This window comes from Seriola lalandi, unplaced genomic scaffold (assembly GCF_002814215.2).
Source record: "Seriola lalandi dorsalis isolate HSWRI2012SDOR001 ecotype SW California unplaced genomic scaffold, Sedor1 jcf7180002054544, whole genome shotgun sequence".
Classification (NCBI taxonomy): Eukaryota; Metazoa; Chordata; class Actinopteri; order Carangiformes; family Carangidae; genus Seriola; species Seriola lalandi.
The window spans coordinates 4,393,889-4,409,033 of NW_019525097.1; the positions used below are offsets into that span (position 1 = coordinate 4,393,889).

Genomic DNA, 15,145 nt, shown 5'->3' on the forward strand with positions numbered 1-15,145 from the left:
CGATCTTGTGTTTTTGATTTACTATTTGTGTGGAGTATTGGATGTGTCAGTTTGAGTAATGGGAAGGCTAAGTGGGCAAAAATATAAATACACAGGGCCTGAGGGAGATACAACGCCCGTCGATGCTGAGCTGAGCACCGCCTGACTACGCGCTCCGTCACTGACCTTGATGGGTGGTTTGCGGGTGATGTGAGAGACCAGGAAGTTCATGGCAATGTCCTCGCAGTTTATGTACTCATCCACCATGTCCCTGATGGCCTGGGGCATCACGTAGGAGTACAGATAGGCGTAGTACTACAAGAACAAAAAGGAGATGTGTGTGTGTTATATGACTGTGATACAGTTAAAAAATAAATCTGTGGAATGAGGTTTTTTTTTTTTTGGGGTGTGGGGGGTGAAGTACAAGAGCTGACCTTATGGAAGAAAGCAGCTCCTGTCAGGACCATGGAGAGCTCACAGGAGTAGTTGGAGTTGTAGAGCCACGACTGATGGTTGACGTCCCACGCGTGATACCTCCCAGGGAAACCCACAATGCGATCTCTGGCTTCACGCCACACTCTGTGAGACACCGCCGAACACACGAACACACACGAACACACACGAACACACACGAACACACACGAACACACACGAACACACACGAACACACAGTCAGCAGAATTCCTCATTTTCAATCAATTAATTAACACCAACTCTGAACAATGTTTTATGAACCATTTTTTTTTTTATTGTGGTTACTTTGGATTCCAAGTTTCTGTCTGTGGATATGCCACTATTCTGCATCCATCTGTTTCAACTTGTCATAGTTGTTAGCAATGCGGCAACTATTTTTCTCGTGGGAGCAATTAAATAACCATTCTGTTGTCTTCTATTAGTATATGGCAGTTTTATCATCTATCATTATTTAAAAACCAAAATATCACTCTTGGCTCATATTAACGCACACTGGAGCCCAGTCACTGAAGGAAGTAAAACAAAAAAAACAACTTGCAGACAGACACAGAGGATGCAAGAGGTCTCAAAAGAGCTCATGTGAGACCACTTTGGAGCAGTCAGATGCTGCGTAATTTCTCTTTGGGGAGGGTGGAGGTGAGGAAACATTCCTGGGTAATTCTGGAGGGGAGTCTGAGATAATTCATGACGAATGACCCCATACACACACAGTGACAGAGCCAATTTTTGCCTGCCTGGACAAGCCGCTACAGCGCTAAGTTGTAGACAAGTCTGGGTGAGGAGTGGGTGCACCAAAATAACTTAACAGCGCACTTGATCTTTTAATTGGTTTAAACACGGCCTTCAAATTCAGCTTATCTAAGTAAAACATTAACAAATGAATCATAAATACAAGATGCTGACAACATTTTTCCCTCTTATTTCTTCTGCTTCAGTCTCTAGTGGTTGGTTCAGTTTCTCTGTCTGATTCAGTTTTTTTCAGGAATGTGATGCTTCTGCATTTTTTGGACATTTTCATTTCTGACAAGACACAAAGCTTTCCCTTCTATTTTACTGCATTTTTGTCTTTACCTTTCTCCACAGCTCTTCTCCTGAGAAGATCTCCTTCATCAGTGGATCTCTTTTTTCTTTTCAATTAGTTATTAGTTATTAACTGCCTCGCCAATACAGTGCCCAAAGTAATTGCAAACTTTCATTTCATATAAATCCGTAGAGGTTCCTGCGTCTGGTCACCATCACTTACCTGAACCCGAACATGATCTCATCATGGCGGAGATGAGCATCATCATCAATCGACAGAATGGCCTCAGTTTCCACGGCATCCCAGGGAAGGAAGCGGTTGTTGAGGCTGTTCTTCTCTGTGCGGACAACCTGCAGGCATCAGACAAGACGCAACTTGGCAAGAGCATTTACAGAGGGCACCTTTTAGAGTAGTAGTAGGTACTTTCAAAGGGCTACTGGTGGTTAATAGGGTTGAGAACATTTTGACTAAGGCTGCACACAGAGCACTTTGTCCTAAAACTGTCTGACGGATGGTATCTGACTGAAAATGATTTATGGCAATCAACTTATTAATCAATCAAGTTAATCAATAAAAAGTAACATACAAGCTTGTCCAGTCTCAGTGCCAGGTTGCAGCAGAGATTCTACCATTACTGACAAATACAGTGACTGGTTCTTTAGTTGCTCTCACAGCTTACCACTTGTCAACAGAGCCTCCATCACAAACTAATGGTGAGAATATGAACTGGATGAATATTTTATTTTTCAGGCTTAATTCAAAAGCACACATCTTTATTATTCATGGATGTCGGACTCCTTCACATCCTTCTAGTAAAGCTGCTGGTAATTTGCATGGACTCCTGAAGAGTTTCCAAACAGTTCATTGTAAAGTATTTAAGCAAACTGCAACACCTCTGAAACATATTACAGATTTTTAGCATTTCAGAGGCTCAGGATGAGAAAGATATGTATTCCTTACTAAAGAAACCAACACCATGAAGATGGATATGTGCACATTTGTTGAATGAAAGGATTTTTCTCCAGGAGCACTCACCACAATGGGCAGGCCGATGTCGGGCCACAACAGATCATCTGAAGGAGGCTTGGGTGAATTCCACACCACCACTACCTTGTTCAGGTACGGCAGTCCATTTAACCTCTCCAGAGAGTTCATCAGCACCTCCTCCCTCTCATATGTCAGCATGACCACAGTGAACTGTTCTCGCGGCACGTTCCCTCCTAAAGCTGCCTGAAACTCCTTCCCCGAGCCTCCCGTACCTCCACCTATAGGCCTGAAACCAGTACCGGAGCCAAGGAATTTGGCTTCAGAGGGCAGCACGGGGTCAAGAGGGGTGTGAGGAAACAGGTGGAAAGGCCCTGGGGCCCGGTTCCATGCTCTATAGGTGTCTGCAGCTGTGTATGTGAAGTTGCGGAGAAAGCGTGGAGACGCGTAGGGGGGCTCCGTCTCGACGGGACCCAAATCCAGATCACCATTGTCAGCCAGGTTGGCATCAGTTCCTGCCAGCTTCCCAGCTTTGTGAGGAATCTCGTGGGCGGGCTCCTCTTTGATGGGTGCAGCGGGAACCTGGATGCTGGTTCTGATGCTGGCAAGGATGGTACTGAGAACATTCTCCGAGGTGGAGAAGTAGGTCTCCCACAGGAAGCGGCCCTGCCGCCTCATAGCTAGCATATCATTGTCTGACAGGCTGCGCAGCAGGAAGTGTAGCTCTGTGACTCGAGGCTTGGGGACTATGATGACAGCTTCACTCCAGCGGATAAACTGGTGGTAAGGTAGTTTGGAGTGGTCCCCCAACACAACTGGGATGGCTCCAACCTCAAGGGCCTCAAAGAGCCTCATTCCACAGCCTGCTGAGGCCACCAGCTGTCCATCTCCTGGAGCAATCACCAGGGCAAAAGTAGAAGCCTTGAGCACCTCCAGCCTGTCCTCCCTCTCTCCACAAAGAGCCCACTCAGTCGGCAAACTTGTCCGTGGGTTCTTGCAGGTGAACTCCACCAGCACCTGATCCAAGTGGCTGTCCTGCACTGCCTTTAGGGTGCCAATTATGCGATCGTCGTAGTCGGCTGGTGGGTCTCCTTCCATCTCCTCTTCGAAAGATTGAGGGGGCGCCTCCTGCAAGCTGCTCCTCAGTGACTCCACCCTCTCCCCCTGGAAGGTGAAGAGGTATTTCCTCTTTACAGGAACTTGAGGGGGCACTTCCAAAAAGTTTGGTTCTGAGAGAGCATGAACCAGTGGGGACACAACCAAGTCAAAGCCCTCACGGTACTGCTGCTCCAAAAAGGTGGACTGAGCGACTGCTGCTCGTCCTGTGCTCACATTATACAGGAAGTTCTGTGTCATGGACTTTCTAGAGAGATGCACCAGTACATGGTTGTGTCCATCAGATCTCCAGTAAGGAAGAGCTTTTAGTTGCTTCTCCAGCTCTGAAGGAGATGGCAGTGGGGAGGAGGACTCCTGTAGCTCCCCTACCAGCACCAAATACAGACAGGCAATGCTGGGGTTTTCAGTTACATAAATGTTGCCCTTAACTGATGCTGCAAAAGCCTGCTTCACCAGTGGGTCGAGATAGTTCCCCCACGGATAAGAGCCTGTGTCGTAGACATACACAGGAAACCCAGACGTAAGAGGGCAGCGCCCATAGTCGAAGCAGGACCGCAGGCGGCAGGAGCGCGCAGACTTGGGTGGTGGCAGTCCTGGGTCTTCCTTGTCTGGCAGCAACCTGACAGGAAGCGACAGCTTAGGCTGGTTCTGAGCCATTAATTCTTTATAGGAATGCTCTGTCTGGCTGATCACATTCTTGAGCTGCAGCAGATCCTGCTTGGCACTGTCAATGCTGCGCTTGCAGGCTTCGATGCGCAAGTTGAGTCGGGCGATCTCCCCATTGAGCTCCTGCCTCTTGGCCTCCAGCTGCAGCAGCTCTTCGCTGACCGACTCTCGAATGCGGCAAAGATCCTGCACATGTTTGGCTTCGCACAGTTCACCGCCGGGCCGCGGCCCAAAGATACGCTTATCGGGACCTCCAGCTTCGTCAATGGTGGTGAGGTAGTAGTGGGCAATGAGTGGGAAGAAGACCAGGATAAAGAAGAGCATGAAACTGAGCCACGTAAGACGCACACGCCGCAGCACCCATGGCTGGCCTCCAGCACCCACCCCACCACCGTTACGCTGCATTGTTGACTCCTTCAGTCTGCTCCTCGCCCCACCAAGGAACCGTTGCTATGGGGATCAGCAGCAGCCATGATCGACCTTGTCAGCAAGGCAGTGGGATACTAAATCATCAAAGCTGGGATGTAGCACTGTCCTTCTGTAAAGGTCATCTGAGGCTGTTTACCTCCTCTTAAGGGTCCCGTGGGTATTGGCTAGGGATTCAGCCTCACCTGTACTCTAATATGTAGTCTGATGTGTTATAGCCCACACAAACTAATGCCATTTCTATTAAGAGGTTTAGCTATTCTTCCAAGTCTATGTCAGAAAACAGTCCCGCAGCTGGGGAGGGGTGCCCCTCGATGGGTGATGCATGGCTGCTCACAGGTGAGTGAGATAGCTGGGTGGGCCAGTTGTTTCTATGTGGAATGTGCTCATTTTCTGACCCCTTATCAGAAAATCCTCAAGAGGTGGAGTTTCAGAACTCGCCTCGTCTTTCTTCTTAATACAGGAACCTGAGACAGAAGAACAGAAAAAAAGAACCAATGAGTGACAAGGATTATCTGTAGCAATATCAAATAGATGACTGTTTAACTATAAGAAAACGTGAGCTGACTATCTGAAGCGGAGCCCATAAAAACTGTCTCAGCTTTTTGTTGTAAAATATCTCATCTTTTTCATGCACCTTGTAAAACAGTAAAGTAAAGAACACATTTAAGTAGATCTGTAATATTTATACGCTTTCTACAATCAGCCACTGTAAGAATGAGACTCTGCAGCTCGTCCTGTTTTTCACTGCATTCTGTGCATGATTGCTTGGTCCAGGAAAAAAAAAAAAAATCATCAGTGTGCCGCTGAATGCCAGGGGATATCTTTTTCTTTCAATTTCCTTTCTTTCAAAATTGCAGCACAAAACAGGGGAGAGCCATCACTGGTAAACTACACACAGTAGGCAAACCAACACCAACAGCACCACCAGCAAATCTCATTAAAGGCCTCCTCCTGCATCCCGACCTCATCACCGACTCAAATTACTGAGCATTCCTGATAACACTCCATCTCGGAGAGTGATGCAGAATTATCTTCACTAGTCCAGAGGAGAAAAAGACTCAAAGGAAACACAGAAGAAATCGGCTGCACCTTCTGATGCAGACACTGCCAGTTTTGTTTCCAAGTTTGCCGGATGTTCCTGAGGCCCTTGGAGGTTGAGCTTTCAGACTACAGTGGCTTGTGTCTCATCTTCAGATCGATGCATAAGTAACTCAAATTCTTCCTCTCCTGCTCACTTTCACCTTATGTTAGGTGCTGGTTTGAGAATACAAAGAGCTGCGTTTCCAGTTTCCAGATGTTTTGAAAAGATAGCTCAGGGCTAAAATCCATCGCAACACCGGAAGTCACAGTAACTTCAAGCGTAGATGTCCCTGAAATATCCCTACATCATGAACATAATCTAAACATCAGCTCAGATCATTTCTTTCCACAAGCAGCAGGCAGTCTGCTTTCTGGGCTCATGTTATATCACACCACTGTACAAGCCCTGAGGATGCCAGCCGATAGGCCAAGTGCCAAACAGCCCTTATCAAATGCATTACTAAACCCACAACACCGAGAGCCAGCCTTGATAAAGCAGTGCAATTCAGAGTGACACACAGAGAAACCAGAGGTGAAAAGGAATGCAGGTGGTGTTTACCATGTGCCGACATAACAGCGCATCTTGATAAGGATTATTATACCTTGGGCTACCACTGAATTCAAACGTCTGTGGATGCAACGTTGTCATTACAGCTGGGTTAGATCACAGGGGTAGATACCATCTTAAAACTAAACACAGCAAGGAAAAAAAAGAAGAAGGAAAAAAAAAGACACCTTTTATTCTGTCTGCGTCAAGTAATCATTTCTCCCTGCTGCCTGCATGTGACTGGCATTTCTGATACTTCCTGACAATCCTGAAATACCTCATCTTGCAGTACAGCAGGTGTTTGTGTGTCCGCTTGTCAAGGAGAGGTAACTACGTGTCTGAACGCACCTTAAACCTTACATACTATAAAGACAAATGAGTTTTCTTTATGATCTGTCACATATTTTAAATACACATCTATTATTTTAATTGTGTTTTAATCTATTTTCTTGATTAACCATTTTTGTCTATGGAATGTCAGAAAATAAAGAAAAATTAGATCCCATTAGAATTTCCCAAAGACGTCACATTTTCACATCCGTTTTCTGTCTGGCCAATAATCGAGAAGCCTTAGAGATTCAGTTTCCTATCATGTATGACAACGAACAGTTAAAAATCATCACACTGGAGAAGCTTAAATTCAAAATAGGCAAATAATTTTCTGTTGATTGACTAATTTAACTGACTAATTGTTTCACCCGGGGCTGCAACTAATGATTCTTATGACTGATTAGTCTGTCTGTTGTTTTTACAATGAATTGATTAATCATTTAGTCCAAAAATGTCAGAAAAAGCAAAAAAAAGCACAAAAAAAAGCATTAATTTTGATATCAGACAGGAAAGAAACTACAAATCCACATATTTGAGACTGTGTATTTTTGCAAATGTTTAGATTTTTTCCTTTGATAACTAAGGGATCAATTTGTTTCAACCCCTCTAGTGTTCAATACCAGAACAGAAAATGTGATCTGAAGGTCAGGTGAGGTTCAGTGCCACAGAACAAAACATACTGCCTTCAGATTCCCTTCTTAAATCATAACATACCCTGTCAAACAGAGCTGTATTATTGAGCAGCACTAAGCTTGAGGCCATCTGGATACTTCTGTATTTGTAACACCACCACAACATTGTCAACCTACTGACTAGTGGCTGATTTAAATTTTCCAAATGGCAGCTAGACTAAAGCATTAGTATAAATTAGACAGGTGAATGCACAGTGTATTGTTGGCTTCAAAAGGTGCAGCCACAGACAAATGAGGAAATGGGAGAACCTCAGTTTATTATTAGACAAGGTGCTCTGGTGCTACACAGTAACTACAGGTCAGTGGTTTCTTGTGTAGTTAGGAAGGAACATGTACAGTAAAAACTCCCAGGGCTTACGGCCCTTTGAACACTGACCTCCATCCTGCTGCTCAGTGATGCGCCTGAGGTGCAGAGTGAACGAGAGGCAACTATCACAACAGTCTGATTAATTGCTGCATGACTGCCAGTGTCACAGGGGTAATGGCAGACAGATGTTGGCAAATGCTGTTGCTAGGCCTAATCTGGGGCCAAAAACATGCTGGTTTAAAGCTCTGCTTGTGAGCAACACACACACACACACACACACCAGATAGAAGCTAAATCCCAATCTCTTCAGTTGTAGCTTTCTAATCTGCAGAATGTCTTCTCTCTGCTACAGTCAGCTTAATCGGTCTGCATGGAAAACACACAGGGAAGCATTGATCGCTCTGGACTTACTTTGTGGGGGATCAATGATAATGCCATCATTACCTACCACTGAGTTGCGAGGCAGTTTGGTGTTAAGCACATAAAGGGCTGCCGATGTAGCCATTTTCACTTGTAGGCTTTAGACATACGAAGCAGGCAGCACAGACGTGAGAGTGAATTTAAAATAAATAGATAAATAAATACCTCCACTCACACAGAGATACTGACACGCCCGTCCTTGACTTCACCTTAAACAGCACAGCCTGAAGCCGCTGGGCAACAGTCACTGTGTAGCTGCAGGGACCGAATATCATATTCTCGTTATGTTGTAATAATATAATTTGTATGTTGAAATACTTCTTCACAGCTGCTGACAGATGACTAATCTCTGTATATTATACCATAAATATCCCATTAGTCATACTGAAAATCAATATGAATTTGATATACAATCCAGCCCCTTTGCAGAGGGTAAAATCTTACAACAGTTTCAAATGAAATGGTGTGCGGTGTTCTCAGGGGAAAGGAGAAGCTGAAGCACAGCCGCCTCACTGATGACCCACATAAAAACCTTTCGCTCCACATGGTGAGCACTGAGCGAGCAACAACTTAGTCAGCAAATTACTGGTCGAGCCTATGAATAACGCAGACTGCAACAGTCTAGTTCCGTGTTAATTTGATTTAGAGGTATACAAACGGACGAGGTGCTCTGGACAGAGATCTGGAACGCGCACTGTAATGTCAATCAGAACCAAATTCTCAGCTTAAGCCAAGTCGATGAGTGTGAAAGAATTTACAGTAATGTTTGCAGGCACTCAGACATGCATCATGCTGTGGCTGAGCAGGTCTGGGCAAAATAGCTTCATCTGAAGTCAAAAGAATAACCGCAGCAGGTGCTGAGTTCAGAGCCTGAATGAAGAAGTGAGGACGCTGCTTCCAAGTTCCCAGACATTTGAGGGCAAGCGCTTATATAAATGTTTGAACAGTCTCTCCGCACACTGGCCTTGCTCTCTGAGACAGTCCTGACATTCCTCTATGAAGGAACAGGAAGCAAAGACAGAATCGACATCCAGTGGGCCAACCGGGTTTTGCTTGAATGCAATTAGGTTAACTCAAGGGTACCACATGTGGGGGTGGTGGAGAAAGACAGCAGTAGCAGCTTGTGAGTGAGTGAGAGCTGAAGTTCCTGAGAAATAGCACATCCTGCAGCAGAGTTGAGAATGAGGATTGTTTGGCGTTTTTTTCTGCCTGTCTACAAGCAGCCTGACGGAGCTTTTGACACATAGCGAGACGAAGTGAAGAATTTCAGGCCGACAGAAAGATCACACAGCTTGTATTTTTAATAAGGCCCCGGGTAGCAAGTTTCCAAGAGGTAGCGACTGCAAGGACTGAAATATTAAGAAGATGGATCTTTGATTTTTCTTTTAATGTCTCAGGGAAGAAAAAAAAACTTCTTAAGAAGAGAATGTCAGTGATTTTCCACACTATTGCAAACGCTCTCTTCCACTGCTTTATGTATGACTCATTGCTAAATCAACATGGACATAAATAATGAACAAACAAATACTATATTAAAAGCAATATGTAATTTTGTAAGACAGCCGCCTTCGTTATCAGTTAGTCTGGTTGGGGCTCTGGCCCCAAATGCAAACAGTGCATCTTTAAATGGCAGCATCATTAAGAGTCTACAGAGATGCTAGCAGCTTTGTGAGGCTGTTTTTTGGCAAAAGTGGTGCTTTGAGGTGAATGCTAACATCAGCATGGTCACATATATCCAATCTTAGAGGATACTATCCAAGGACAAAGGAAGGACTTTTTTTTAACAGTGTTACAGTGTCTTTCACATTTATACCTGGCTGTTTGTACACTGTCACCTCCCTGCAGCACTAAGAGGGTAATAAATACTGCAGGACCGGGACCACTTATTGTAAAAACTGTGAAATCAATAAGAAAAATAACTTACTGTTTTTTTTTCTCTGAGCACGTATCACATTACTGTAGGTGCTCATGGCACTGGGAGCTTTAACCATGTGCTTGTTTTTTTTTTTTACCTTTTCTAATGGTTTTTCTTAGCTGGTCTGGTGATATAAAGCATAGGGCTACAACTAACAATTACTTTCATTATCAATTCAAAGTGACACTTAATTGATTTTCAAAATAGCAGCAGATTATTTTTCTGAGAAACTATTAACCAAGAAAATAATCAACAGATGAATCGATAATTAAAATAATTGTTGGTTGTTTGTTTCAAGAAGAAAGAAATACTAGTGTGGACTGAAGCATGAGTGGTATAAATCCAAATGTACACAACTCTAGCTTACTGCAGCAAAGGCCTCTGGAGGTAATACTGCTGCACTTCAGAAAACCATCATGCCTGCTGGGACTCCAGGTTACCGGGATGAATTTCTCCCCTTAAAGGGCTGTGGCTCATTGTACTGGGAGACGACTCTTCCCATAATTAATTGTGATTTCATGGAGGAGATTGAGGTAAGGCATTCCCTGTGGAGGTGATGGAAATAATAATAAAAAAAAATAAAAAAAAGATAGAGGCAGCTGCAGGGGAAGGCACAGTCACAGGGCTGTGTGAGGGGAGCAGCTGTTGCAGCCATGGATCACAGCTCATCTCCAGACGGCTGACTGAACCATCTCAAGGACCTTTTTCACTGGTAAATTACAGAGGTGCCTGCAGGGATGTGGAGAGAAACTCAAAAAAGGTCATGGAAAGTCAGAATATGGAAGAATTTTCAGATTAAAGAATTCAAATTATTCAGTTCTTTACTGAGCAAAACAACTTATGGTCTAATTTAGTGCTGAAAAAATGTTTTGATTAATTTATTAGTTCAATATTACTAATATTGTTGACAGTGTGCAGTCATTGGGGACAGGTAAAATGAGGGCCCCATATGTGGCAGTGAAAATCTCATGTGTGATTGAAGCTGATTCATTTGTACGTGTGTGCGACAGATTGACCCTGATGAAGATCAGAGTGCGGTCGAGACACCATCTGGGGTTCTGGAAGATACTGTAGCATGTAAACAACCTCATCCAAGTTTCTGATCACTGCCTACAATGTGTGGAGGTGTGTCAGTAAATAAAATTATGGACTAGTTAGGTAGAAAAAGGACGGTAAACAGTGTAATGATGAACAATTAGCTTAAATGAAAGTGAATATCTGAAACCAGCAATGCAGAAAATAAAGTGAATTGTAGCTTTCCATTACTGATCAGATCGAGAAGTCAAATCCAGCAGAGCGTTAAATCCAACAGAGTCCAGAAGACAGAAAACTACACTGGGTTCACCCCCCACTGTTGGGGTAACTCAGTCAGTGCAGGAAAGACAGAGACAAATCGGACATCTATCAGAATCTCATATAAAAGGATTTCACCAAGTGGTTTTCCCATGTTCCTTTGTCAAATAAGATCAAAACCAGGATACCAGTATGCATGTAAACATAAGACAAATTAATCAAAAATAAAAAGAATTCTTGGTTGCTGCTGTAATTTGAGTCTAATGATGTGATTTAGTAATGGAAAACATGAATAAAATGGACATATCAAAACACAAATGATCACTATATGTTGTGTAAGAGAAGAACAAGCTGTTTTTAGAAAAAGAAATAAATAAATAACCAGACCAAATTTTTTAACTCAACTGAGTTAAGACCTGAAAAATCATGATATTTAACCACATTGGTACAAAAACCTAATTTTGCCACACAACAGTGCTGCTCAATTACTAATTGCTTAATTAGCAACAATGTCCACAATGGCCCATTAGCTTCCATGCTATCAATGTTATAGAAACATTAAATGCTAGATGCATTTATTTAGCTTTAATAATGTAATTAATGCCAATATCAAACTTAAAGAACCACACTCTGCCTGAGCACTGAAAACCTTATAGTGAGTTCTGCTGTCTTCCTTTCATTATCTTTATAATGCTGAGGAGATCACGATGAGGCCGTTATGATCATCAGGAGTATCGGTGTGGTGATGACCCGGCACAGGAGCAATTAAGATCACCCTCCGTATGGACCACCTCCTACTCAGAGCAAAACCTACGAGCGTGTTGCTGACCTTTATCTCTCAGTGTGTGCATTAAAAAGTGAGAGAGACGAACGGAGGCAGAGAGAAAACCCACCCTTCACTGCCCTGTTGTTTGGAAACAAACATCACACACACGAGTTGTCTGATGATGTGTATTTATAACTTTGCAGAATATCATTTTGCACCGACGGAGAGAGATGTAGATAAACAGAAAGACACAGAGAGATAACCGGGGAAAGAGAGGGAGAAGGAATGGGTGCATAATGACAGATGGGCCTGGGTGGCTTCCAACCTCCAAAGCTCCTGCAATATGACAAAGATTACACAGGAGAGCAATCCAAAACAAAAAGGTTCCCATGTCCTGGTAGGATTATACGTTTGTCCTTGAGAAGACAATCCAAGGTAAAAAGAATATAAAATGTATACAAAGATTTCTCAAGAGTATCTTAAAAAAAAAAAAAAAAAAAAAATGCTCTGGCAACTTATCCACCAACCACTCTGTGAACTTCTTCAGTGACGAGGCTCTGTGTTTGTAAGGGTTGCGAGAGTGATAAACAAAATGCATCACATTGGCTTTGCAGTGAGTGCTAATCTGTCAGTGAAGCCTCCGCTGTAAAACTGCTGTGGCGCGGGTACCGTGCCCTGCAGGGGTGAGGCGAGGAGAGACTCTCGCTGTGATGGTGAGAACTAAGAGTGTGACAGCCAATTAGAGTCAGCACAGACGTACAGACACACAGGACTCCCCTGTTTTTCAACACACACACAACAGCTCACACATTTTTCTAATAAGTTTCAACTTCCAGAAACCTCTAAAGAGATTCTTTGACATTTTTAATTTTTCACTTGGCTTTTCTCCCACAGTAGGCAGAAATTTAATGGTGTACCCTTCTGCTTCCCAAAAGTGGTTAGTTAGCATTGTTACTTTGCTCCTCACAAAAACAAAGGACAAAGATAGTTGAAAATCTGGAGCTGGTTTTCCCTCTTTCCTTTAATCATGGCTCCACTGATATCAATGATGAAGTGCAGTCAAACCGTGTCTATTTTATGTCTGTTAAAAAAAAAAAAAAAAAAATCACAGTTCACAGAGGAGGGCAGGAAAGAGGACTGAATGTGTTTCAGTAACAGACTGAATCTGCCTGATTAAAATACAGATGCTGCATGAAAAGAAGCATATCTCCATTTTTCCTCACTTCTCTTCTTCCTGTGTGGCCTGGTCAAAGATTTAGCTTTGTAAACTTTATTAACCTATGAGTTGAATTGCTTATGAGGTTATCTACAACATGGGTTCAACTTGTGGTTTCCAACTTCTCTAAAGACAACTGCTGTGGCACTAAAGCTTGAGCTGACTGGGGTGAGTACACCAAATGCATGTTGGTAGTCACCGTTGACTTGGTTTTCATATCAGTCATCAGAGCAGAATATGTCTGACAGGATGAAGCAGAGGGGAGAAACTAAAAAGAGAAAGTAACATCTGCAGAGATTTTAGATAAACTGTCATTTGGTATCAGTAATCCAATGTGTGGTCACAAACTGTGAGCCGCTGTGATTTCTGCAAAGGCACATGTTGCTCTTGTGTGTGTGTGTGTGTGTGTGTGTGTGTGTGTGTGTGTGTGTGTGTGTGTATGTGTGTGTGTGTGACAGACGCAGTTTGCAAATAAATTAGCTGGCCTTGCTTTCTTGATTAGTCTGCAAAGTTGCCGTGGATGAGCTTCCTGGATTAATCAGCGCTGTTGGAGCTGATATTGTTTACTGATCAGAGAAGAAGCTACTCGACTACGTGGTCACAGATGATATTAAAGTTGTAAAATATTCAGCAATCTAACTTACTGAAAGGAGGGTGTTGCCTGAAACCTCATCAAAAAGGATATGATACACATACCATACGCATAGTGCAACATCAAAACTTTCACTTTGTTTCTCAAAGGGCCAAACTACAGCCTGACACTTGTCAAGTCTTGTTTCTTTGCAGAGTGTACAAACATTTTCAACAGCACTTGGGGTTTATATTAGGGTTGCAGCTGGGGGAGGGTTTTCACCAGTGTATTCCAGGCCTGGCAGCTTGCTGGGCTTAAGCATCGGGGAATTTGTGCCGGTTCGGTTGGAAAGCTAGATATAATGATTGGAAAGTTCACCAGCAACTTCTGTTGGTTAAAACGCTTGATGAAGCGCAGCTGACGAGCACCACGTCCTCGGTAACGCCGTTAGAACAACAGCCGCAGTCAGAATGGCCATCGGGCATAACCGGACAAATCCCAGTGGGCTGCCTCATTAGTCAAGAAAATCCATAAAAGGTTTCACTGACTGTCAGTCTCTTGACCAGCCCTCTCTCTGTGTGCCTGTCATCGACGTGTGCAGGCGTGTCCCTGGACTGGACTCGCAACATTAGTGACCGACTATTTAAATGAATATTTTCACACCGTTGGTCGGCCACCTCGTTTAAACTACTGCTGGCACACTGACTATACGGAGCTGTGCATGTAAGTTAGAGACTGTGAGTGTGAGTGTGTGTGTGTGTGTGTGTGTGTGTGTGTGTGTAGCAGTCTCTGTTGTTTTCAGTTTTTTGCTGTGGTATCGAATTTGGTATCAAGAATCATTTGCATTTCATTTGTATTGGTACTGACTGTCAAATTTCTGCGACATCGGTAGTTGTAACGATATTATATAATGAATATCCTGAATGACATTTATCAACAGCCCAAATACTCTGGGAATCTCATATGTAGGTCTCTTAAATGAACAACATTTTTTGTGAAAGCAAAGTTCAAACAAGCGTCTCATCCATGTCCTGTAATACAGCAGGTCCCTGTCTCATGTGACGCACAGATTTTATCGTCTGGCCTCGTCTTCAGAGGGAATTTCTGTGCCTGAATGCCTGCAACTGGTATTTGACCCATTCATTACCAAAAATCTAATTACAGGCTGCCACATGGTACTCATTTCACCATTTGCGTCTGCATAATTACTTTAGACAGAGATGAAAAGGGACAGAAAAGTCTGAGGCTACAAACAAGCCTGTCATACACTGTCCACCCTGGCAGAGTCAAGCAAATCGTCACCTAGAAAGAAACAGAAAGCAAGGCTGCTCTGTTGCTC

The 15,145-nt window shown here is 43.5% G+C and overlaps 1 protein-coding gene across 1 annotated transcript in view; it reads right to left on the bottom strand.

The window, feature by feature from the left end:
- extl3 (exostosin-like glycosyltransferase 3) overlaps positions 1–15,145 on the bottom strand; it is a 28,960-nt gene that overhangs the window by 4,513 nt on the left and 9,302 nt on the right. The window contains exons 2-5 of the mRNA XM_023414941.2: positions 2,510–5,133; positions 1,697–1,824; positions 414–558; positions 166–294 (exon numbers count right to left, since the gene is read on the bottom strand). Coding sequence (XP_023270709.1) covers positions 166–294; positions 414–558; positions 1,697–1,824; positions 2,510–4,645 — 2,538 coding nt within the window. The 5' untranslated portion in view covers positions 4,646–5,133. The remainder of the gene's footprint in view (positions 1–165; positions 295–413; positions 559–1,696; positions 1,825–2,509; positions 5,134–15,145) is intronic.